The sequence below is a fragment of the Thamnophis elegans genome, chromosome 15 (genome assembly GCF_009769535.1).
Source record: "Thamnophis elegans isolate rThaEle1 chromosome 15, rThaEle1.pri, whole genome shotgun sequence".
Lineage (NCBI taxonomy): Eukaryota > Metazoa > Chordata > Lepidosauria > Squamata > Colubridae > Thamnophis > Thamnophis elegans.
The window spans coordinates 16021454-16048798 of record NC_045555.1 but is presented as its reverse complement, the minus strand read 5'-3'; the positions used below and the strand labels follow the sequence as shown (position 1 = coordinate 16048798).

The 27345-nt window shown below is 42.9% G+C and overlaps 1 protein-coding gene across 5 annotated transcripts in view; it reads right to left on the bottom strand.

Annotated features, from left to right (window-relative positions):
• The window catches only part of ZMIZ1 (zinc finger MIZ-type containing 1), a 430799-nt gene that overhangs the window by 58216 nt on the left and 345238 nt on the right, over nucleotides 1-27345 (bottom strand). For 4 of the 5 annotated variants that reach the window (XM_032231512.1, XM_032231507.1, XM_032231509.1 and 1 more), the window contains exons 8-9: nucleotides 26182-26317; nucleotides 6793-6861 (exon numbers count right to left, since the gene is read on the bottom strand). In XM_032231512.1, the coding sequence (XP_032087403.1) occupies nucleotides 6793-6861; nucleotides 26182-26225 (113 nt within the window). In that variant the 5' untranslated portion in view covers nucleotides 26226-26317. The remainder of the gene's footprint in view (nucleotides 1-6792; nucleotides 6862-26181; nucleotides 26318-27345) is intronic. The other variant, XM_032231511.1, reaches the window with a different exon arrangement.

Sequence of the window (27345 nt, the reverse complement as noted above, 5' to 3'; positions counted from 1 at the left end):
TTACAATCCCCAACAATCTGGCTCCTCATTTTAGCCACCTTGGAAAGATGGAAGGCTGAGTCAACCTTGAGCCTGGTGAGATTCGAACTGCCAAATTGCAGTCAGCTGGCAGTCAGCAGAAGTAGCCTGCTGTACTGCACTCTAACCACTGTGCCACCGTGGCTTGTGATTGAACAAAAATTACAGAGCCATTTCATATTGGACGTCCGTCCCATCCTGAACAAGCCAAAAATGCGATTTGTGAACTGTATGAAAACTACCGGGGGAATAGTAGCTAAGACTCAGCTTTGGTCTACAAAGTCCTTACTGAAATTTTATCCTGATATACAACTGTCTTGGCATTCTGCTTTTTCTCCCCCCTTCTCAATTTGGAAATAACAATACTGAGATCAGCCATAGGCTCACCCAATCCCAAAACTTAAAATGAATGAGCTGGAAGGGACCCTGGAGGTCTTCTAGTCCAGCTCCCTGCTCAAGCAGGAGAACCTATACTATTTCAGATAAATGTCTGTCTAGACTCTTCTTGAAAACCTACAGTGATGGAGCGCCCATGATTTCTGCAGTGCTTTGGAGAATAATTTGACCCCCTCTTCTTTGTGGCAGCTCCTCAAGTACTGGAATACTGCTATGATGTCACCACTAATTCTTCTTTTCTTTAGACTAGCCAGACCCCTATCCTATGTTTTGGTCTCCGGGCCTTTGATCATCTTAGTTGCTTTTCTCTGAACTTTTCCCAACATCTGTTTTATAGTCTGGTGACCAAAATCGGTTGCAGTATTCCAGGTGTGGTCTTACTAGGGTTTTATAAAGCGGTACTAATCACGTGATCTTGATTCTATGCCTCTGTTTATACAACCCAGGATTGTATAAGCTTTTTTGGCTGCTGCCGTATACAGCTGGCATATATTCATTTGATCGTCCACTAGGACTTCAATTGTCCCTCCCATAGTGACTGTTCTTGAGCCAGGTCTCACCTAATCTATACTTGTCCCCATGACCCGACAAAAGCGCGAACGTCATAAGCGTGCCGACAACACCGCGGCGCTAAAACCACGATGTCAAAAGCGCGCCGACAACAGCGCGCCGACAACAGCGCGCCGACAGAAGCGCGATTTACTTTAAGATAAGATTTACATTTAGGTTTAAGGTTAGGTTTAGGGTTAGGTTTAGGGTTAGGTTTAGGGTTAGGTTTAGGGTTAGGTTTAGGGTTAGGTTTAGGGTTAGGTTTAGGGTTAGGTTTAGGGTTAAGTTTAGGGTTACTTTACAGCACGCTTCTGTCGGCGCGCTTTTGTCGGCGCGCTTTAGGGCTAATTAGTCGCTCATTCGTCGCGCGGTTTTGTCACCGCGCTTTAGACATCGCGGTTTAGTCAGGCACGCTTTTGTTGTGCGTGCATTTGTGGTGGAACCCTTGTCCCTTGCTTTTTCCTGCCTAAATGTAAAACTTTGCTTTTCTCCGCACTGAAATTCATTTTGTTGGATAGGGCCCTCGGCTTACAATCACGATGGAGCCCAAAATGCCTGTTATTAAGTGAGACATTGGCTAAGTGGAGTTTTGTTCCATTTTATGACCTTTCTTGCCTCTGTTGTTAAGTGAATCACTGCAGCTTTTACGTTAGTAACCCGTTTGTTAAGTGAATCTGGCTTCCCCATTGACTTTGCTCATCAGAAGGGGATCACGTGACGCCGGGGCGCTGCAACGGTCATAAGTATGAACCAATTGCCAAGCATCTGAATTTTGATCGTGTGCCTATGGGGATACTACAAAAACAGTCATAGGTCACATTTTTTCAGTGCCGTTGTCACTAAAACGAATTGTTGTAAGTTGAAGACTACCCATAGGAGCTTATTTGGCCTAGTTGTTAAGGCACCAGGGTAGAAAACAGGAGACTGTGAGTTCTAGTACTACCGAAGGCATGAAAGCTAAGTGGGCGACTTTGGGCCAGTCCCTCTTTCTCAGCCCAACTCAACTCACAAGTTGGTTGTTGTGGCGGAAATAGGAGGACGAAGGAACAGTGTGTGTGTGTGTGTGTGTGTGTGTGTGTGTGTGTGTGTTTGTTTGTTTGTTGCCTTGAGTTATTTGTGAAAATGACAAAAATGACATACAGGTAAATAAATGAGATAAAATAATACAAGTAATAGCTTGGAATGTTAAAAAAGACCCATATAAAAGTGAATGATTGTATTATTAAAACCCGAGTTAATAAAAATTATTTATTTTCTGTCACCGCTAAGATCACCCATTCTTATAAATTAGATTTGCTGATCGGATTTATAGGTGGGGGTCTTATTACAACTCCCTTTTATAGATGAGTCGAGGTTAACAGACTAAGGTAGGAATTGTATACAGCCATCTAAGTCTCCATGGTCTCACCTGTCCTAGGACTGAATACAGCAGAAATCGTGTTTACTTCATCTTACAACCTATAGCCATGATGGCACACGTGGCAGAGGTGGCACACGGAACCCTCTCTGTGGGTATGCACACTGTCACCAGTTGGTCTTCATGGGTGCCGGAACGCTGGAAAATGGCCCAAAAAGCAGCCCCAAAAACAGGCCGTTTTCCAGGCCATTTTCATGTTTTTTGGATCATTTTCAGGCTGTTTTAAGGACCATTTTCAGGCTGTTTTAAGGGACATTTTCAGGCTGTTTTAAGGACCATTTTCAGGCTGTTTTAAGGGACATTTTCAGATTGTTTTTGGCCTGATTTTAGCCTGAAAAACAGTCCAAAAATACCCCCCAAAACAGCATTAAAACATCCTGAAAAGCAGCCCCAAAACAGGTTGTTTTCTGGGCCATTTCCAGGCTGTTTTCTGGGTCATTTTCAGGCTGTTTTAAGGGCCATTTTCAGGTGGTTTTTGACCTGAAAAACAGCCCAAAAATTCCCCCCCCAACAGTCTTAAAACAGCCTGAAAAGCAGCCCAAAAACAGGTTGTTTCCTGGGCCATTTCCAGGTTGTTTTCTGAGCCATTTTCAGGCTGTTTTTGGCCCGTTTTTGGCTCAAAAAACAGCCCAAAAATGCCCCTCCAAAACAGCCTGAAATACAGTCCAAAAACAGTCATGCAAGTGCTGGTGCGTGCCGGAAACCAGAGGACTAGCTGGCTGGCATGCCCTTGCACACTGGCTAACTGATCTGTGGGTTTCTGTCACTCAGGCACACATGCATGCACATTGCGGTTTGGGCTCTCAGTGCCGAAAAGGTTTGCCATCACTGGCCTATAGCTATGACGTTTCGAATTCACTATAGTAACCTTCCTGCTCTTGTACGATTTTCCTCATGGACGTATTTTACCTACTACAGGTAGTCCTCAACTTACGACCACAACTGAGACCCACATTTCTCTTGCTAAGTGAGATGTTTGTTAAATGAGTTTTGTCTTATTTTCTTCCTTCACCACTGTCCTTAAGTGAATCACTGCAGTTGTTAAGTTAGGAACGTGTTTGTTAAGTGAATCTGGCTTCCCCATTGACTTGGCTTGTCAGAAGGTCACAAAAGGGAATCGCGTGACCCCAGGATACTGTGACCCCGTCATAAATATGAGTCAGTTGACAAGTGTGTGAATTTTGATCACGTGACCTTGGGGAGGCCGCAACAGTTGTGTGAAAAATGGTCACGCGTCATTCTTTTGGTGCTGTCGTAACTTCGAAAGGTCACTAAACAAACTGTTGTAAGTCAAGGACTATCCGTACTTGCCTAATTCATGCCCACAATAACGTGCATTAAAACGGATTCCTCTTTTCTGTCATTTTCTCCCCTTATATGTGTTTAATCTGTATGAATGACAAACACGTCTATCACTTCTTTGAAAAAGACGACAAGGGATAGCCAGTGATGGACATACGACTACGAAATGTTGAGAACGCCAATATTTATACAATTAAATAGCATCTCAGGTTGGACGTAACCATAATGCTTTTACAGCCCTCTCTAAGCAGTTTACAGTGTCAGCCAATTTGCCCCCAACAATCTGGGTCCTCATTTTACCCACCTCGGAAGGATGGAAGGCTGAGTCAACCTTGAGCCTCGGGAGATAAACTGCCAAATTACAGGCAGCTGAAGTAGCCTGCAGTATTGCACTCTAACCACTGCACCACCTCGGCTCTAAGGACTGGAAATGTTTGTGTTCACGAGGATTAAACACTTGTTGTGCAGCTTCCATTCTTTGCTAAGTGTGCGAGTCCAAATGACCAACATTGGATAAGGTCAACAAGTCTTACTGGCTGAAACTGAACAATGGAAAAGAAACAGAAAAAGGAAGAACACGTATGGAAAAAACTAAATGGGTTTGAGTTTGAAATTTCTTCTTAACAATGATTGATTGTTAAGAATCTTTTTGTTGAGGGTAACCCTTTAGCAAGGGTGTATTCCATGCTTAAAGAGGAATAGATGTCATAGGTGTAAAGGAAAGAAAACTTCATTAGAAAATATAAAGACTTCCTCGAAAACAATTCATAGAAAGTTGTTTATAAGGGGTCTACTAAAGATGGTTTCAGATGTTGACTAGACAGCTAAAATAAACTATCATGCTATGCACCAAATAGCACCCTTAATGGACTTTGTTATTGAGAGATTTTTTTAAAAAAAAAATGGAGAATGGGAAGGAGAGTCAAAATATCAGAAAGTGGAACTCTATCTTAGGTCATCTCTACATAAGACATTATTCATTTCAAATCTGAGAGGTAGAATTAGATCTTAGAATGATGCAAATCGTCATTGTAAATATTGAAATCTGGAAATATGAATGCCATACTCTTTTATCTGCCATTCAAATCTCAATTCTCTAAGTTCTTTGAGAACCTGGTGGGTTTTGGTAAAAGAATAAAAAAGGGGAGGAAAAAAGTTCAGTCAAAAGGCAATCAATTTTCTACCACCGGAACTCTTGACCCTGTCTGAAATTGAAGAAAAAATTGAAGCAAAACAAAAGCCAATTAACAGGGCCCTTGGCCTGCCAAAGTTTAAAAATTCATGTGCCAGATCATGGTATTTATCTATATACTTTCCTAAAATGTGTTAGGAAACTCCAGAATGTAGACATCTAAAGCTGGACTGACTGACTTCGGTGGAGAAGTCTGAAATACGGTAGAACTTCTAGTCACAAACGCTTTTGACAATGACCAAATCAGGTTCCGACCAAAAAATTCACAATTTTTTCCCCTGCATCTGATTTCCCCTTCTTTCCCATTTTTTTGTGTGTGCCAAATTTCCAAAATTCGGTTCAGGTCACCACCAAATCAGGTTGCAACCAAAGTTATGGAACAAATTATGATTGTGACCAGAGATTCTATAGTACCCTTAAATTGTTTTTGCAAAGGTTTCCTATGCCTCTTGGTGTGTTTTCAGTTTGCCGCTTCTCTTGATCTGCCATGAGGTTGTCCACAACATTTCCCACCATAACCGAAGAGAAGAAACAAATGAACGATTTGCAAACATCCCCAATCAAGCCTACCATTGGGTAGCTAAGCCTCAAAGATGAATGAAGGCAAATTTATATATATATGACCCAGGATAATGTTGCGGGATTCAATTTGGGTTGGTCAACAGGACCAGAGGTTTACTCTTCCGAGCATTTGGACTTGTCCTGGAGTCATTAAGCCACAATATTGGCTGAGCAGGTACAAAAACAGCCAAGGAAATGACTGAAGCCTGGGAAACAGGCCCCTTGGTCAGTCAACAGGAGTGTTGATTTATCACCAGTTTATCAAGTGCTTAGGAGACAGAGGACTTGGGAGTACAAAGTAACAACCACCAATGACTTAATAGCTGGCCATCAACACCCCAATCACCAGCTAATTAGTCACACACAACCAGACACCACATAAATACTATGCATAGAATAGCCCAAAGCACACGTTCCGGTGAGACGGACATTCCCTGAGGATGGGCTGCAGCACGAGTCCAAAAGCTCAAAAGACTAAACCTCTGGTCCCGGTGACCGACTCAGATTGGATTCTGCAAGCATCAAATAATTTAATCTTCATTGCATTAAAAAAATAATAAAAAGCATCTTCCAGGGACTTCAGCAGGGTCTGCAACAAACCATGATGATGTAATAATGTTGACACAAGTACAATAATGAATTCAGTCAATGACAACATAGTTGCATCATAATGGTCTAAAAAGCAAGTACTGTGTTTCCCCGCAATTAAGACAGGATCTTATTTTCTTTTGACCCCTGAAATTAGCATTTGGTCTTATTTTTGGGGAGGCCTTATTATTTTTGAGGTGCAGGAGACAGCGATGGGATCATCTCATGGCTGCTGCTGTGTTGCAATATTTTCAGGAGAGGGCTAATTTTAGTGCATGTGCTCAAAAGCCCGATTGGGCTTATTATCCTCGTCTTATTTTTGGGGAAACAGAGTATGAGGTTGTAGGGTTGGCATGATGGATGTCATCACACCTGGGTCCTCAACTACCTTCCTTGTCTTCCCCCAATGGATACCCTGGACGTCTATAAATCCTTATTATGATCTATCTCTTCTTTTAGCTTAAGAAACCCCCCCCCCCGATCAATATTAAATATGATGCACCTTGGTTTGGAGATAGGGCGTGTAGTTGCTATTCTATCTCAGGCAGAAAAATAATAATCTGATGCAGCTCTTCCTAACCCTGAAACAATTGGAGAGCTAAAGAACATAAGATATTCCTGATTGGCTCGATCTAGGGAAACCTGGGCTGGAGGGAAGGGATCTATCTCTCCATATAAACTTTCCCTTTGTGCGGCTAGTCCACAAAAAGACATGAAGAGTCTTTTACAGCCTGTTTCAGAGCCTGGCTCTTTAGCTGTAGAGACTCACGCTTTCAGCTCTGGAGGTCCCCGTTTCAATCTCTGGGGTCTGTCAAGGTGGCAGCCGTCACATATGCACCTAAGAATCAGAAGGGAAAGTGTAGATCCAGAATAAAAATTGAAATCCCTAACAATGTACATTGTCTTGCATTTGGTATCTGGCTTTCACGATATCCGGAAGCTAAGCTTCTCCAGGCAATGTGTTTCCCACACATACACATACATATACCAAGCGGCCTCTCCTGTCACAGTCTGCAGTTTGCCTGGCAGATTGATGTCCCTTCTTCATTTGGTTTGCCAACTGGAGAAGCATAATCGAATGGTCATGGGTGTCCTCCCCTATGAAATTCATCCCATCTCATCATCACAAAGCTAAACACATACACTGCTAGTTTGTACAACCGAACAGATCCTTCGGGTCATTTAGAATTCTACAATTGGCTAAGGGAGACGGGTTTATGATAACTCGCTACAACCAATTTATTGTGGCCAACTCGTGGCAGCCAAGGTACCGTGGGACAACTCACTTCAGGACACCAATCACACTAACATCAAAGAAATGGTGGAATAGAATCAGAGGTGATATTCAGCAGGTTCAAGCCGGTTCAAATGAACCGGTAGTGGCAGCGGCAGAAGGCTCCACCCACCTGCCCAGACATCATCATGGATGCTCTGCGCATGCACAGAAGGTTCTGCGTATGTGCAGAAGCGCAGCGTGCGAACATTCCCAGTTCCGAACCGGTACCGAAGGTAAGAGGATTTCATGCCTGAATAGAATATTATTAGAGAAAGGATGCAAACGGAGGGCAAAAATGAAACGTGAATGACAAAAAATAAAATAATCCTTAAAATAAATAATTATGTTAAAATGTCCAGCGGCGAGTTGGCCATGGTGAGTTGCCTGCAGTGAGTTGGCTGTGACAAGTTGGCCACAGCGAATTGTCTCATTCTGAAGGGAGACCTACTTGATCTATGGAATCTGTGGCTGCTGTTAGGCATGTTGGGAATACCCTTCTCAAAGAAGGGATCCTCTCTGTCCCCAAGCCAACCCCTGCCAGCAACAACCTACAGGATCACCCAATTTTTTATATACTTTTTTTTCTTTGTTATATTTTTACAGCACTTAATCACCACAAGTATAATAAGAAAGAATCTGATGTAAGAATACAGGTTTGGGTGGTTTTCTGAAATTGCTTACAGAATCAAACCCCAAAGACATGAGGCCACCAGTCTGAAATAAAGATTAAGTTGGAGAATTGTACACTACATGCACTGATGCTTGAGGAAAGCATCAAACACACCAGAGTCTGTTTAAAAGAACATTAATCCCACAGTGATCAGCTCTGTCTTGACAATAAATAAAACAGAGAATTGAAGCACATCATTCAAGATGAGACAATCAAAGAGCTTATCTATAAACAGAGAGCAAATCCCACTCCCTTCTAGCACTGATGAGGGGACTGAGTTGGGTAATGAAACATCTGCAAGAAGACCACCAATCTCAGACAGCAGAAAGGACCCTACAGTTCGACCCTGAACTACAAGTAATGCCATTCTATTGAAGTACAATTGTACAATACTGGTACAATTCCTAAAAGTCCATTGGATTGATTGTGCCATCACTCTTGCTCAGCAGAGGAAGATACCAAGAAGCTAGTGACAGTACCAGTCTCCCTCTCCCTCCCTCCCTCTCTCTCTTCCTCCCTCCCGATCCTAGAGCATGGAGAGAAGAGAGAAGGCAAGAACAATGCAGGCTACGAGGGAGGAGAATGTCCTGCCTCTCTTCATAAGGCACACCTGAGGACTGCAATGTAAGGAGGTGTCGGTGGGAGGGACATTTGTTGGGAACAAGCGTTGAATCTGTAGAGCCTCGTGTGCACTTGTCAACCCGGTTTGCCTGCTTCACTGAATTTCTTGCTCTGGTTACTGTTTGGTTAACCTGGTTTATTGGACTACTCACAGCCAGAGGCTGCTGAAGGTGCATGTGAGAGTTTTGCTCCAGGACTTGTAAATGTGGGGACAAAATTGGAACAATAAAGGGGGGTTAGACCAGTTCTCTGGCTATGTTGCCTTCGTGCCATGTCCTGGGTTATCTCTCTCTCTCTCTCTCTCTCTCTCATTCTCTCTCTCTTCCCCCCACTCTTTGTCTCTCTTCCCCCCTCTCTTTGTCTCTCTTCCCCCCCTCTCTTTGTCTCTCTCTGTGTTTGTTTCTCTCCCCCTCTCTGTCTGTCTGTCTCTCTCTCTGCCTGTGTCTCTGTCTCTCTCTCTCCCTCTCCCTGTCTCCCTCTTTCCCTCTCCCTTCCCTCACTGCCTCATATTGCTAAAATTGACTTGAGGTCTGCTGAGGAACCTTTCAGTCACTGCATTACAAACCAGAAACAAATCAGAATTTGCCAGGGAGCAACAGAGAATCCCAGATTGTTAGCAGTTATTTGATACCCATATTATGCCGTAGACGAGCCCAACAGATACAACCCACAACCACAACATAAGCAGCTGCCCATTGCTGCCTCCATACAGCAGAGGATTTTCAGCAGATGACTTGTATTTAACGTTTCCAGTTCTACAAATTTCTGATCCCATTCCTTATGGTAAGCGTTTTGGCATGTTGGTTGGGAATTTAGAGATGGAAATATTAAAATTATGGCACACTCTGCTATCTATAGTTTCACAAACCAATATGCTTAGAACTTATACCAACATTAGGAATATACAGTAGCACTAACAGTTAGACTTAGAGTATATAGTACTTCACAGTGCTTTACAGCCTGCTCTACGTGGTTTGTAGAGTCAGCATATTGCCTCCAACAATTTGGCTTCTCATTTTACCGACTTTGGAAGGATGGAAGGCTGAGTCAACCTTCAACCATTCAGAATCGAACTCCTAGAGTGAGCAGTGAGTTAGTCTGCAGTACTGCATTCTAACCACTGCGCCACTATGGCTCTTATAGCACATTTTAAAAGAATAAGTAGGGCTAAAACTAAATGACATTTGCCCAGGATTGGACCATATCCCCAGCATGTTCTCTTGCCAGCATGAGGTCTTCCCCCAAATATGTTGAAGGACATTGTATGCACCATGGCATGTGTGAAATGAATTGTTATTCTCCATATTCACAAAGAGCATCTTCTATTGGGGAGCCCCATTTTTCTTAGATTGTCGAAAGAGGAGGAGGGGGGTCAACCTATTCTCCAAAGCACCTGAGGGCAGGACAAGAGGCAATGGGTGGAAACGAAGCGTGGAGAAAAGCAACCTAGAACTATGCAGAAATTTCCTGAAAGAACAATTAACCAGTGGAACAGCTTGCCTTTAGAAGTCACTGGAGGATTTTTAAGAAGACATTGGACAACCATTTTCTAAAATGGTATAGGACCATGGTGGTGAACCTATGGCATGCATGCCAGAGGTGGCACAAGAGCCCTCTTTGTGGGCATGCGCGCCAGCCACCTGGGCTTCGGTTTTCCGGCTCTCCGGTGCACATGAAGACCAGCTGGCCAGAAACCCGAAAACCAGGTGGCTGGAGTGTGCATGTGCATCGGCCAGCTGGTCTTTGGGTTTCTGGTGCTCCAGTGCGTATGCACGCATGCGTGCATCTCAATTTGGGCACTTGGTGCCAAAAATGTATAGAGTCTACTGCTTTAGCAGGGGGTTGGACTGGAAGATCCTCAATGTCCCTCCAAACTCTGTGATTCTGTCCTTTTATCTTTGGTCAGTGTATTTAGAAATTTCCATCCAGGCCAAGGTTGTTCCTGACCACATGCCGGTCATATGGTTATGCCCAAATCGCCTGGTAGCTTCTTATTTGTCTTCCATACTTCTAGGGTGGTCTGTGGCAATTGATTGTTAAGGGTGGATGGGTGGAAATTTTGAGGAAGCTCTTTTTAGATCTCAGCCTCAACCTTGGAGGTTGATGGCCATAGAATAGGAGTGTTTCTGTAGACGTTGCTTTAACCCCCTCTTTCTGACATTGGCAGCTTCTCCATCCTCGGCTGCTTGTTCTGTTGGGACCCCTGAAGGAGTCATTAAGAGGCTTCACCTTCCACAGATGCATCGCTACTCTTTCCCAGGGGAGAAGAGTGGTGCTGAAATTGCTGATCCACAGTTTCCTCCAAAGTCACCTTGGATGTCAGCATTATTGGACTAGCAAGGAAAGAACGCAGGCAGCAGCATTTCCTATTTTGGACAGCTGGCTAAGAGGATCGGAATAACAGAGGACAGCTTTCCTTCATCTAAGGAAGGGTTGCAAGAAGAAGGAACGTTCAAGTGTCAATGAAGACTCAATCATCCATGCCGAAGGGGTCTAAAGGTTGAATCATGGCAACTAGTCCAAACTTTTGTTGTGGCCCGCCAGCGGCCAGAGGAACTGGTGGCAGACTCAGACAGTGAGGAGGTTGGAGAGGAACATGGGCCAGTCCTGGAGTCTAGGGAAGGCTCTGATGAGGGCTCTGTGTCAGAGGCAGAGATGGGGCCAGTTATCAGCTGCCTTTGGAGTCGGAGATCAGTGGGGCAGAAGAACAGCTGGAGCCTGTTCCCAATGTGCACATGCACATAGCTTCCAGGAGAAGGGAACAACTTGCGAGTAAAGGCACATGTGGATGCTGACTGGCCCCTTCCATAGGGAATACATGGTAGCAAAAGGGCAGTGGAGTTTGCAGGAGACAATTCGTTCACTTATTATCATGAAGATTTGCTTGTGCCTCACAAAGATTCTTTGCCAGGTATTTCATTGTACAACTGTTGCGACTAGAAGCTCCCAACGTGGCAACTCTCCAAGGATTGATAATGTCTGTGGTTGCAATTAAAACTTGAAAGTCTAATTACTGGGACTTTTCTGGATGTGAATGCTAGGAATTCACATTAACCAAATAAAAAGGGATTTTTTGTGGGACAAGGAGTCTGTTTTGTGATTTTGTGAAGCCTGGTTCAGAACAACTTTGTCAATCTGAGATGTTTTGTTGCTCATCCAAGCAACTTCATCAGACAAAGGAAAAAAAATTAGGCAGAAAGTCAGAGAGTCGTTGGAATGTTCCAACTCTTTTCACACCAACTCCAGGGGTTTCACCCCAAAATGCACTGCAATATGTCAATCATTGTGACCAAGTGACGTTATGGAAAAGGTGGAAAGAACCAGACTTTACTTGGAAATCAGAGCTGCATAATGATGGAGAAACACTGAAAGGCCCACCATGGAGGATTGGATGGTTAGAATTTGCAGAAATGGCTATTGACCTGAGATAAAACAAGAAGTGCTTTTATAAAAGAGTGGGAAACTTTTATGGACTTTTTTTTATTACTGAAAATGGAAAAACAAATGAAATTGTTTTTCTTCTGGATTTGGGGTTGAATATGGGACAGGGGAAAGTTGGACAAGTTGGTAAAGAATGGAGGCCTTTGAACTCTGGTGCTGGAGAAGACTCCTGCAAGTCCCTTGAACTGCAAGGCGATCAAACCTGTCAGTCCTAGAGGAGAGCAACCATGACTGCTCTTTAGAAGGCCAGATCCTGAAGAGGAAACTCAAATACTTTGGCCACCTAATGAGAAGGAAGAACTCACTGGAGAAGAGCCAAGTGCTGGGAAAGGTTGAGGGCAAAAGAAGAAGGGGATGACAGAGAATGAAGTGGCTGGATGGAGTCACTGAAGCAGTAGATGTGAACTTGAATGGTCTCCAGGGGATGGTAGAGGACAGGAAGGCCTGGAGGAACATTGTCCATGGGGTCGCTATGGGTCAGATATGACTTCGTAACTAATAATAAGAATGGGACAGGAGAGAACTTTTTAATATGAATTTGAAAAGGGAAGAAGGATAGCAAGTTAGTTTCCAAAGAAGATCAGAGGTCCTCTGGAAGATTGTCACAGCAAACCATAAAGCTGCCAAGGAAATTGCATGGATGAAGATACTGAACTCATGAAGATTTTACAAATCTTTATTAATCATCCCAGAAATAAAGACCTTTCTTCCCAGACATACAACTTGTCCTCTGTTTCATTGCCTCTTCATCATAAAAGCTTTCACTTTTTGTTTTACGTTCATTTTTTCCCCCTGATGACCCATACCTAGGGAGAGAAAAGTATATTTGAGTCTCCCAGAATCCTAAGAAAGAATGGGAACATTCAAAACCAAGCAGATACGGCTTTCCTAGTTCAGCTGTCACCAAACTAAGGTTGCTTGGTGTTCGCAGAAGCTGGGTGAACAATTGCGCTTCTTAAAAGGTCCTGAGATGGCATTGCTTGCAACATGAGGAAGGACAGGTGGAACCCAAGAAGCATAAGAGGACTGAGAATGGTTTAACGTGAATTTAAGACTGCATTTAAGAACCATGGAGATCAAGGGGAGAGTTGTTTCAGTTACAGTAATCCTCGAAAAGCAGCTACAATAGTCATATGTGAATACAAGAGTCCATGGGCCATAGGCCAGACACCCCTGTTCTCCACTGTCTCCCAGAGTTTGTCCAAATTCATGTTCATCTAACCATCTCATCGTCTGCTGTTCCCTCTCCTTTTGCCTTCCATCTTTCCCAACATCAGGGTCTTCTCCAAGGAGTCCTCTTCTTCTTATCTTGAGCTTCAGCTTTGAGTAACATTGAACAGCTTCAATCTTAATTTCCTTTAGGATTGACCGATTTGATCTCCTTGCATGTCTTCCGCACATACGACTAGCATAAAAAATGTGCCTAAATAGGATGGCATAAAGCCGGGGCAGGGGGAGGGGCACCCACGATTTCCACTACTGGTTCAGGTGAACTGGTCTGAACTGGCTGAATACCACCTTTGCTTGGGATCCACAAGTCTCTCCTCTCAGCCACCCCACCGGTTTCGATGCTAGACTATTTATTACACAAAAAACAAAGTTCAGTGTGGAACCTTGAAGAACAAGTACATTGTGGCAAAGACATGTAGCTTCTTCTGATGAAATGGATTTCAGCCCAAAGTGTTATTTAAAGCATAGAAATAGGGGAGACTTCTTTAGTTGGGCCTGGAACAAATAACGAGAGGCCCATAGAATAAACACTTTTGCTTTGCAAATAAATGCTGTTCAAAATATTATTCCTGTTGAACAGTATACTAGAGTAATTAAGATGCCTAATTATACCTTGAGGACAGCAAGCATGTTCGGAGTGCAAAGGTCTGATGAAATTTGTAATTGCACTAATAAACTCAACCGTCCTCACGGTCAGCACAGGGGACAAAGAATAACAGGATAAAACCATGGCAAACCAAGGAGAGAATTAATGTTGCAACCCTGATCTGGAGATTCGAAAATGGTTTTCCCATGTGAGAATTATAATTGTAATGCTATTTTTTTTTTTAAAAAACCCTCTTCTCTCGCTTGTCTACACTGCTACCTCAGTAGATGTAAGAGCAAATTGGTGATTAAAAGGGTTGGACCAAACAACTGACATCAATAACGCTACGGGGCTTAACCAGGTTTATCTCATAGGTTATTTAGTGGATTCTGTGACGACAAAACTGTCAGATTATTATTATATACTTTATTCATTAAACATAAAACTCAGTCAACTGAACATTCAAAAATGCATTACAAATACCAGTGACTGGTGCTAATGGTTGATATGGGTTGCTGCCAGCATCCTAGGTGTTAATCAAGTACTTTCTTAATATATACAATGTTCCGAGAAGCAGAGTTTTTTGCAGTTCTGCTGATGTTATTGCAGGAAGCTGCTATTATTATTATTATTATTATTATTATTATTATTATTATTATTAGTAGTAGTAGTAGTAATAGTAGTAGTATTCAGTTCTGTTGACTGAATAAGTTGAATAAGTTCAGTTGATTCAGTTCGGTTGACTAAGTTTCATGTTTAATGAATAAATTTTACACACACACACACACACACACACACACACACACACGTCTTGTTGTATTCGGGTCTTTCCCTGTGTAAGATTGAGATTGTCTTGGCAACATTTCGACGAGGTCCCACTCGCCATCTGCAGGCTGGTGTTTTTGGCTTTGTGCTTGTGCGAATAAGGCGTGGTCGGAGCTGTCATCTTTCTATAAATCTTGATGGGTGTGTGTGGAATGCTGGCTTTGTTGCTGTAAGTGGGTTGATTGGCTGTGTAGTTGCATCCTATTGGTAGATGGAGTTGATGTTTGTAGATCGGTCGGCTGTTTCGTATCATCCTGTGTGGCTGAGGTGCTGGCTGTGTGTCCGTTGTTCTTTTGTGTCGTAACAACCTGGGTGGTGGGTGGGGTTCGTTTGTTGACTAGGGCTGGTTTCCAGGTGTCTGGTAGGTGGGAGGTATCATCACGTTTATTCATGTTGTGGGGGTGTTTCTCTATTTCGATGGCTTCCATAAGTATTCTCTTGTTGAAGTGTTCTGTTTTGGAGATTAATTTGGTTCCTTCAAAATCAATTTCATGTCCTGTTGCTTTAAGGTGCTGGAAAAGGGAGGAAGTTTTTTCTTTTTTTTCTTTTCAGAAAACCTATCTACCTACCTACCTACTCTCACTCTCTCTCCCTACCTACTGTATTTCTCTCTCTCTCTCTCTCCTTCTACCTACCTACCTACCTACCTACCTACCTACTCTCTCTCTCTCTACCTACCTACCATATTTCTCTCTCTCTCTTCCTCCCTCCCTCTACCTACCTACCTACTCTCTCTCTTTCCCTACCTACCTACTGTATTTCTCTCTCTCTCTCTCTTTCTCTCTCTCTCTCTACCTACCTACTTTTTAAAAAACTTTACACATATATACATACACACACATACATACACACATATACACATATAATAATAATAATAATAACAACAACAACAACAATAACAACAACAACCCCTCCGAGGAGCTTTATCTTGTCGTGGTGGAGGGGCTTGCACGCTCTAATGATCCTAAGGGATATGTTGAACAGGTACAACCATATCAGACAGGTCTTAGGTGAAGGGCCAGACAAAATTTGCTCCACAACCCATTCAAATATGGTGAATACAAAAAAAAAAAGAAAAAAAAAAGAAGAAATTTATGTCGGCTGAACCGTCGCCCGGATTAACAAGGGTTCCGTTGGATGCTATGGTTCCTGGGCATTCTGCACAAAATTAGCTACAGCTCCCTCTGCTAGGCAACCAGGGCATGGAGTTGACAAGCTACTGGAAGAAAAAGTGAAAAAGCAAAAAATCTGGACTAGGGAAGAAAACATCTCTATTATGAAAGCTTACTATCAGTCTGAGCTAGCAAAACGTGGATTTCAAAAACGAATGTATCAGATTTGGAAGGTGAATCACACGAACTGTGATATCAGTAAACAAAGGCTAATGGACCAACGACGTGTAATTCTAAGCCACAAATTTTTAACTACAACAGAATTAATAGGAATCGAAGAGAAAGCAACGAATGGTCTGAGTATACCAACAAAGAAGAGTAACATCAAGAATGATTTGCAGACTCAAAAGCAAACTGAGAAATAAAGGGAGGGAGAGGATGCTGAAATGGATGAAGATAAAGAACAAGGAAGCACTGAAGAACAAACACCCATAGATATTGCTCAATTAGCTGAGAAAATAAAGCATCAAATGGAAGATGCCGAAAGAACACGTTTGCCAAAGCTGAACCAAGTGAACTGGAAAGAATTAAGAAAGGTACTAAAAAAGGGCAATGAGGCTGTGCAAACCATTCAAACCACTACATTAGCTGAAACAAACCAGCTGATGTATGCAGCAGCCTTCATAACCACTAAAGAATTGGGTTTGAAAATACAAAAGAACCAAAGAGGCAAGAAGAGGAAGCCTAAATGGAAAAATTGGCTGGAATTGAAGATCAAAAAATTTCGTGGAGACTTGAGCAACTTGAAGAACCTAAGGCAAGGTCAGCTAAAGGACAAGCAGGTCAAAAGCAGCCTGGAAGCAAGATACTATTTGGAGAATAAAGAGATTGCGATAGTAATTGAAGAGCTGAAGCAGAGGGTTGTTGCCGTTGCTGAAAAGATGAAAAGATATGAAAACCGAGTAACTCAATTCAAGGAAAACTCACAGTTCAGAGCAAATCAGAGTTGGCCACACCCACCCAATCACATGACCACCTAGCCATGCCCACCCAGCCAGTCATTAGGCAGATCATATTATTGTTCTGCGGGATTTAAAATTATGAATTTAATGGTCCCTGAGGTTTGAATGGTTGGTGACCTCTGGTCAGGACTAACACAAGAGCTGATCCACTGAACAAATTCTTCGAAGAGGTTTCTTACAGCAAGGCCTACATGTTCTCCAGACAGCTCCAGGGAGTGGATCTGCTCATCTTCTTAGAATTGTTTTCCCCATTCCAATAACGGGACGAAGACGCAGGAGGAACTTTTATCAGAGAGCTCTAAGATTCAGAGCCCCTTGTGTGCTGAAGCATTCATAACAAGACTCTGGGGAGAGAGGCACTCAATTGTGTAATAGCTGTGCAGTGTGTTCAACACAGTGAAAGTAAGGCAATGAAGAAGTTTGGAGATGAAGCAGGAAAAGACGAAGGAATACATTAAGGTTTGAAGGCCTGCTGAGGAGAAAGGTAGACAGGAACTTGTGGAAGAATGACAAGCAGTGAAAAAACAATATCGACAACAGTTCTCCTCAGTGTGAAAATTTTGTCTAATTCCTTGGACTCACAGATGTTTAATTTGAGTCGGGAGCAGTTTGGATCCTCAAAAGTCAAGTCAAGTAATTCATCGGGTCACATTGCACTCGTGTCAAAAACACAGAGGCACTTCCGGGTTGAATGGATTAGCCAGTGACATTGACATTGCCCAAGGAACACCCCCTTGGGGGGCTCCTTTCATGTCCCTGGTAGGAGCTGGAGCAAGGAACAGGAGCTCAAGCCACCCCCTGGCAGCACTCGGGTCCCGAACGTGGACTTGCTAACCTCCAACCCAGCGTCTTAACCACACAAACTACGTAAACTGGTTACGCTCCAATTTAACTCCATCCCACCAAATGAGTTTAGCTGTGGGAATATCTAAACTCTGTCTGTCTGTCTCTATCTCTGTCTGTTTATATCTATTATTATTATTTATTTTATTCATTAAACATGAAACTCAGTCAAGTGAACATTTAAAGATCTGTCACAAATACCATTGATTGGTGCTAATGGTTGATACGTGGTTGCTGCCAGAGTCCTAGGTATCAACCAAGTACCTTCTTAAAATATATAACATTCCTAGTAGCGCAGTTTTTTGCAGTTCCACTGGTGTTATTGAGGAAGCTTCAATTTCATGATGTGTTTTGCAGAATTCTTGGACGTGGTATCAAGTGTCCCAATGGCAATGGGTATCAATGTTACATTTTTTATTATAATAAAATTATTATTGTTGTTGCTGCTATCTATCTATCTATCTATCTATCTATCTATCTATCTATCTATCTATCTATCTATCTATCTATCTATCTATCTATCTATCTACCTATCTATCTATCTACCTATCTATCATCTCTATCTATCTATCTATCTATCTATCTATCTATCTATCTATCTATCTATCTATCTATCTATCTCTCTCTCTCTCTCTCTCTCTCTCTCTCTCTCTCTCTCTCTCTCTATCTATCTATCTATCTATCTATCATCTACCTACCTACCTACCTACCTACCTACCTACCTACCTACCTATCTATCTATCTGAAAAACCTTATCCCAGACAGTATATCTAGTTACGCTTTAATTTACAACACCATCACCCCCCTCAACCTCCACGCCCCTGACAAACATTATACTAAGCAAATTGCAACAAAGCAGAGGTGGAATAGAGAAGAATAATTACTGAGAAGGCTTCCAGCACTTAAAAAAACATGAATGTATTCATCATCACCATCCCTACAACTAATGGGATGAAATAATTTTCCTTAATGTCTCTCTCTGCTGCTTTTTAACATCCCCCACCCCCAGCACCACTCTGGCCATTGTCCCAACAGCAACAAACACCTAAGACACATCCTATACACCATTTTTCTCCCGCCACACCATGCTCACAATGTGAGTATTCCACCTGTAACCTGCTTAACAGCTAACGATGCTCAGCCAGCTACCATAAATTTTAATTTTGATCTCCTTCTCATTGCACCAGCCAGCCTTGCATCATCCAGGATACGGCTTTAATTGATGTACCAGCGTTCAGGAGAGAAATGTCCCAGTTCATCCCCCACTCCCCAGTTAAGTAGCGAGGCATTAATTTCACTGATCAGTGCAGCTAGTATTCTATAAACTCAATGGATCCTTCAATCATGATAAGGGTAATTATTATTTTTTTAGAAAAAAAAATTCAAAACACCCACCCAAGTATTCTATCCTTGCCTGTTGCCTTGGTAATCCTAAAAAAAAAAAAAAAAAAAAACCAGCAGGAAACTCACTGATTATTGGTGAATGGCAATTGCATTGTTCAACCCCAGAGCCTCCTTGGCTATGCTAATGTGAGATAATGGCAGGCAAGAGGAAAATCTTTTGTTCTTAGCTTTGCTGTTTATTCATAATGCCTGGAGGTCAGCGATTGCTTTAAACAGTCAGAAAAGAAGGGGGGGGGATTCTACTTCTGGTTGATTTTGTGTGTGTGTGTCCCTCCTCCCCTCTTGCCCCTCCAAGAAGGGAGAAAGGAGAATGGAAGAAAGGAAAAGGTTTTTGGCGCAGGCTAATCAAGAATACAAATTGCAGGCATGAATGAAATATTTGATAGACCTTCCTTTCTTTGGGTTTGTGGGAGCTGGTTAATTTGCATGCCCGCTGAGTAGCAAAAAAAAAAAAGGCTTTCTCTGCCAAAGACAGACTGGCAGAAGCAGAAGGGGAGAGAGGGAAGAGAGAGAGAGACAGAGAGAGGGGGGAAGAGGGAGACACACACAAATACACAGAAAGAGACAGAGAGAGACAGAGACAGAGAGAGACAGTGAGAGAGACAGAGACAGAAAGAGACATAGAGAGATGGGAGAGGGAGAGAGAGAGACAGACAGACAGAGACAGAGAGAGGGGGGATAGAGACAGAGTGAGAGAGACAGACACACACAGAGAGAGGCAGAGAGAGAGAGGGAGACAGAGACACAGAGAGACAGAGGGGAGGAGCATGGGCTAGTCTTGGATGCTGAGGAAGGCTCGGACAAGGGCTCTGATCAGGTGCCTACAGAGCTGGACAGCAGTGAGGCAGAGGAACAGCTGGACCCTGTTCCCAGTGGGTGCATGTGCAGAGCTGCCAGAAGAAAAGAACAACTCAGAAATCAGGGTCGACTTGGGAGTAAAGCCACAGGTGGAAGGTGATTGGCCCTTCCCATGGGAAACAAAAGAGGAGAGAAAGGGGAGTGGGCTTTTGCAGGAAACAATTCGTTTGGTCGTTTGTTCATTTGTTTCAGGAGTGTGAAGATCTGTCTGTGAATCTCAGAGACTCTGTGCCCAGTCTTTCCTTGCACAGCACCACATTTGGAAAATGGCAGCTTTCCAAGATGGATAATATATATTCCTTTGAAAGACTGTTTGCCAGGCCTTTGCTGAACGTGAATGAGAGGAATTCACATTCTTTTAACAAAAGGGGCTTTGTCAGGACCAGGACTCTGCCTCGTTCTTTTTGGGGAAGCCTAGGTCAGAAAAAAATCCAAGCCTGATTCAGGAAACCAATTGTTGCTTTGTGATTGCAAAACACACTAATTGTGGTTGCTTCCTTAAAGTTCTATGTGTGACCTGCAGCTTCACTAAAGCCCCTTGGCTGACATAACTACCTAAGGGGTGTAGGAAGTTAGCACCTACCCCTCTCCTAGAAAAATGAAATTTCCTGGGAAATATTCAAAAGGCAGAATATTATATTTTCCTGGATAAGATGTTTTTTTAGGCAAAAAACAGACTCACTCTTAATAGCTCCCACCTTTGTTAATGGGCCTTTAAAAAAAGCCTGAGCTAGTCTACACAACAAAGGTAAGATTAGCCTTCTACAGAAACTCACCATACAGCATCTGGGAACTCAACCAAGCTTGGGACTCAAAAAGGCACACAACCTACAGTTCGCTAAGACCCCCCACTCTCACCCCTGGGAGTCTAACAACCAATCAGAATGTATTTCCTATACAGGAACAGGAAACAGAGAGGTGGGGCCAAACAGAGAGTATAAAAAACCCAGGAACTCTCAGCATGCCCCTTCTTTTTCTTTTCTTCTTCACCCAACATCTGGAAGCATGTGATCCCCCTTTTCTGTTCAGGAGCTCAAACCATGTGATCCAGTCCACTATTAAACTATCTTTCCAAGCAGCCTCCATGTCTCCAGTATCTTTCTCCCCACTTGGAACTGAACCCAGAAGGACATTTCTCCCAACAGCAGTAAACTAAGTTATTTTGATAAATTCTTCCCGCAAAACCAAAAACGGTGTTTCATGTTAAAAATCGGTGCCAGTCTTCAAATCTAGCATGCATGACATCCTTGTGTAGTGAAATGAAGGACTTGGGGAGACATGGCAGCAGTGCCTCCAATATTGGAGGCTCCCAAGAATGGTTTTTCAAGAGGCAACTCGGATGAGAAGCGAAACGTCCAAAGAAAAACCAGAAAGTCCGGTTGCCTCTTGAAAAAAACACCTTTGGGACAACCATGACATGGATGACTGAGAATCTCCATAGATAATATTTGAGGGGTCAGCAGAAAGAAGAGGGTCAACCTAATCTCCAAAGCACCTGAAGGCAGGTCAAGAAGTAACAGATGGAAACAATGGATGGTTCGGTGATCTGACCCACTAGAGCAGGGAGACAAGGAATGTCATGGATCTCGTCCTAAGAAGATACATGTGGCAGGATCCAGAAGAAAGGCCTTTTCCATGGTGGCTCAAATCCAAGAGATGGAAATGATTTCAAATATGCAGATGATCCAATCTCATTAGCTGAAAGAAAAGATTTGATGACCCCCATATTTTTTAGAGTATAAGATGCTCCGGAGTATAAGACACATCTTAGTTTTTGGGGTGGAAAACAAGAAAAAAAAATCTGCCTCTGCCTACCAGCATCCATCGGTATTCGTCTGGCTAACGTCCTTGCAGTCAACAGCCTGGTTAGCTTCAGCACGTTATCGCAGCCTGATTCAGCATGAGCAGCTGATTAGTGGTTGGATCAGCCTTCCGGAATACCGCCAGTCAGCTGTTCCAGGCTGAAGGGATCACCACAGCGTATTGCTGCCTCAGCGTATCGCGTTTTTAGCCACCACACGTTACATTTTCAGTCGCTGCACACCATGTTTTTGGCCTCTGCGCATCACATTTTTGGCTTGTTCCAGGCAGCGGCTGCGGCTAATCCTCACCACCTGGAACCGGCCAAAAATGTGACGTAGAGGCCAAAAATGCAATGCACAGAGGCCAAAACCACAACACACGGTGGCAGTGATGTGCTGCAGCAATTCCCAGAGTCTAGAACGGCTCTAAAATGGGGCATGTGAAGGCCGAAAACGCAACACATAGAGGCAAAACACAGCCAAAGGAAGGGGCTGGCGGGTGGATGGGGCTTCAGAACATTCAGTGTATAAGACACATCACAATTTTCACCCACTTTTTTTGGGGGGGGGGGAGTGCGTCTTATACTCTGAAAAGTACGGTATATTAAAAAAAATGGGGAATGAAAATCTGGCTGAAAGTTAAATGCTAAACAGATAGCAAAAAAATTCTGCCTCTGCCTACCAGCGTCCATCGGTATTCCTCTGGCTCAGTCAGCAGGCAGAACAAATTTATAATTGATGATAGGAACTGAAAGAGGGGTATGATGGCCTAGTGGTTAAGAGGCTGGGCTTGTCGACAAGAAGGTTGGCAGTTCAAGACCCAAGTACTGCCCAGCCAGCTCCTGTCAATCCAGCCATTCAAAAGCATGCAAATCAGGGGTGGGTTGCTGTCAATTTTGCAAACAATGCACTTGCTATTCAATATAAATTGATCTTTCTGCATGCGCAGAACAATTTACAGTGAACTGTACACGCGCAGTCACTAAAAACCAAAATGGTGGCGGCCCAGTGGTGGTGAGAGAACCAGTTGGGGGGTGTGGCAGGCCTGGGCCGCTGCCGGTTCTGTGACCCAGGTCTGAATTCCACTACTGGTTTGGCCGAACCGGGAGCAACCCACCTCTGATGCAAATGCAAATAGATAAATAGCTACCATTTTGGTGGGAAGATAACAGCATTCCATACATCTTCAGCTTATAATCATGCTGGCCAGATGACCAAGGAAATTATTTTCATGCAACACTGGCTCACTTGGCTAGGAAATGTAGATGAGCTGATGCAACTTATCAACCCTCCAGAGTTGGACACCACTGGGAGGGGAAAAACCTTTACCTTTAAAAAGTACTCAACTTTTTAAAAATATATTTTGGGAAGGGAAGTGGTTACTTCCCTAAGCTCAAGAATAAAGATGGACAGAGTGGAGGAGAATTTGAAATGAAATTAAGTCTAGGAAGGAAGACAACAGCAAGGGCAGATAAAACCATGGAAGATAAGGCTATTTCTAGGACAACAAAGATCAGAATAGTTAAAGCAATGGTTTTTCCAGACTATATAACTTTTCTATAAAAGTTCTATATAACTTTTAAGGTGGATAGTGAGAAAGCCTGTGAATGATGGTTTTCCAGATGGTTCCGAAGGTCCCCTTGGAGACAGGGGTGGGTTTCGGTCGGCACTACTGCCAATTCGCTCGGGCGTGTGTTTGATGCACACTGTGCGTGCATGCGCAGTGCAATAAAAATTGTTCTGCACATGCACAGAACTGAAAAACAAGATGGCGCCAATCAGAGATCTGGTTCGGGAGTGTTGCAGGCCTGGGTCACTGCTGGTTCCAGAGACCCAGGCCGTCAAACCACTACCGGTTTGGCCGAACCGGTCCGAATCAGGAGGAACCCACCACTGGTCTGGAGAGTAAGAAAAACCAGCCAGTCTTGGACCAGATAACGGTTGACCACATAGAGGTAGGCAGAGATAGTGAAGGAATGCAAAAGGCTTTCAGCAGTTCCAAGAAGGCTCCACACCCTTTTGCGCTACTCAGGTAATGCTGAGGACACAGACAAAAACTCCCAGTGGCCTCCATGACTCTCTAAAAGGATGCAAATGACCAGCTGTTTGCAAAGAATATAAATCTTTCCCTTCCTCACTATCCTGTCCAAGATGAAGAAGCTTCTTGGATGAGAAGCAAATGTCTTCAAAAGAAAAAAAAAAACAAGAACGTCCAGTAGCTGTCTGAAAAAACACCTTTGGGACAACCATGACCTGGATGACTGAGAATCTCTACAGATTTTTAGCTATGCCATTTGGGATGAACACCCTTGGAATGGTGTGGAAGTAGAAATAGATTTCCAGAGGAAAAAAGGGCAGACTACAGGCACCATTAACACCACTCAGGTGACCCCTGAGGACACAGACAAAACTCCCAGTGGCCTCCACGACTCTCTAAAAGGATGCAAATGACCAGCGGTCTGCAAGGAGTATAAATCTTTCCATTCCCTACCATCCGGTCAGAGCTGAAGAAGCTTCTTGGATGAGAAGTGAAACAGCTTCAGAGAATAACAAGAAAGTCCAGTTGCACCTTGAAGAAAAAGCCCCTTTGGGAAAGCATGGCATGTTTTTAGAAAACGTCTGCCATGATGTTCACGGTCAGTCATAAGATACCCAGAAGGCACGTTGAGATTGTTCTTCTCTACCTCTTCTAGCTTTGCAACTTTTTTTCGGTATTCTTTATTTACCTCTATTGGTTTTTTTTAAAGGACACCTTCAAAAACACCGATGAACTCAATATTAGCTATTATTATTATGATTGGTTGTATAGCCTCCAGAAATTTAGACTGGACTTGGCATTTTTGTCCACCTATCAAGTCCTTCCCAAGGATCTAGGATAGACTGATTTTGTTTAACAATACTAATGTTATTATTATATGCGCTGGCAATCTACAGTTAGCTTTTTAGTCGAAGACTGGTGTAAACTTAATAATTCAAGTCCTAATCAAAGATCTAAGATATTATTGTTAGTTGAACAGATATTTACACTGGATAGCCTAGACTGGATTTGAGCAGCACAATGGCCTATTGGTAAAGATGCTCGCCTCCCACTCAGAAGGTTAAGAGTTCAATCCTAGCTAGCAGCGCATACTTCTCTCCTAGAGTGCAAAGAAAAAAAAATATTTGCTGTGAACTCCACATAGGTGTCAGGAAGGGGAGCCGGCCAGTAAACCTTCAGCTCCATCCAGTCGACCCAACTCTATGGGATTACAGGTTTGTAAGAGGGAGGGGTTTTTTTTTAGTCTAGACTGGATTTGGCATTTTTATCCACCTGTTGTACCTGGGAGAGGCAGATGTTCCTGTTTGATGGTGTTAAAGATATTATTGCAGGGTGTATTGTTATCATTATTCTTTTCTAATAATAGACAATACAGGACCCAGATGATGTTTTGTTAATATGAATGACAAGTTTTCATTTATCTATAAAATTTACAATAATTTATCTATAAAATCAAAATAACATCAGATGAGATACTGACCTAACAGTACTAGAGGACAGCCCACTGGTGATCATGAAACAGAAACAGTCATTTTTTCCCCAAACACCTTCTCTAAAAGTCTATTTGCACAAAGGATAGTCCTCATTTAACAGCTGTTTATAGTTACAGTGCGTGCATTTTGTCTGGCAAGGCAGCTCTGGGAAGGGAAGGGGACAGGGTTGAAATCAACTTACCTTCGCTACCGGTTCGCAAATGTGAGCGCACGCGCTACCTATGGGCATCCACAGGACCTTCTATTTCTGATGATCAGCTGTGACGCGCAATTTAAATTAGCTAGAAAGCAGGAAATCCAACAATTCTAGGTAATATAAATTGCACTTCACAGCTGATTGCTGGAAATACTGGTTCGCTGGTAGGATTTTTTAATACCGGTTCAGGCAAACCGGTAGTCTTTTTGCTACCAGTTTGAGCAAAGCAGTCCAAGCCAGTAGCATTTCACCTCTGGAGGGGGGCCTTGGTGAACTTGCAATCGAAGCCAGCTTGCTCACCTGTGGCCCACCTTGAGAAGTGCGCAGGTGTTTCCTCTAATAGGACTGGTACCTTGGCGAGCCAAATTACTACTGCACAATAACATTATGGTCTCCTGGCTACTGTAACAATGCCATATGTTGATAATAATAATAATATATACTCAGATGTTACCTTAACAGCTCTTAGATCCTTGGCTAAGACTTGAACTGTTAAGTTTTTACCAGTCCCAGACTGTGAATAGTATACGTCAGCAAAATTAAAACTGTGGCTTCGGGGACTCATTTCTAACTGACACAAGGACACAGGAATTTCACTCACAAGCATCTGAAAACAAAGCTCTCTCGAGCTCTCTTCTGGGAAGGAATAAACCTTACAGTGGCAACTATAAAAAGAACACTCTCTGATGGGAACTAAGTTCACACATGTTGTTTCAGGGGAAATATTTGCCCGGGACTCACCTATGCGAAAGGGAAGGTTTCATGGAGTTCATGGGTGCTTGCATGGGCAGCTTCCCCGGAGGGTCGTTTTGCCGGCTTTTCTGGTGACGTAGCAACAAGAGTCGTCCAAGTTCTTCACACCACGATGAAAGCAGCGCTGGGGAAAAGAAGGGAAAAAGAGAGAGATCAGAAGGAAATACATAGTAGTTTAGGGAGCTTGTCTATCAGAAAGATTGACAGTTCGGCAGTTCGAATCCCTAGCACTGCATAACGGAGTGAGCTCCTGTTACTTGTCCCAGCTTCTGCCAACCTAGCAGTTCGAAAGCATGTAAAAATGCAAGTAGAAAAATAGGGACCACCTTTGGTGGGAAGGTAACAGCGTTCCGTGCGCCTTAAGCATTTAGTCATGCCAGCCACATGACCATGGAGACATCTTCGGACAGCATGTAGCACTTAGACTTATATACTGTGTGTTACAGCCCTCTCTAAGCAGTTTACAATGTCAGCTTCTCACCCCCAACAATCGAGCTCCTCATTTTACCGACCTTGAAAGGATGGAAAGCTGAGTCAACTTTGAGCCGGTCAGGATCGAACCCCGGGCAATGGGCAGAATTAGTCTGCAATGTTGCATTCTAACCACTGAGCCACCATGGTTCCTATTTTTCTTATATTCTTTATACATATCAATGTCTGAATGGTGTGGTAATTGGGTAACATACATTTCAGTACACAGAAACAGTCTTATTATTCCTAAATATTACCTTTTATTTCCATTGTTTTATATTATTTATATATGTCTTTTATTATCACCCTTCCTTTCTGAACCATTTTTCTGTCCTTTTGTATATCTTAACATATTAATATATAATTATTATTTCCCCCCACTATTTTCTAACCCTATTTTAACTTCTCCCCCCTTTCATATCGCTATAATATTCAAAGACATGTTTTCCATCTATTTTGTTGTTCATATTTCCATAGTTAAATCAATGTTCCATCCTTCATTCTTCCATTTTTCAATATCTCCTTACATAGTTTTAGTATCAATCACAATCATTTATACATTTAAAGTATTTCTATTCATGTTCTTTCCAGTTCTTCAATCCATATAATTCTACTATTAATATACATGCTTAGATTAATATATATTTATATATATTCCCCTAATCAGCCCTTCAGTTCCAC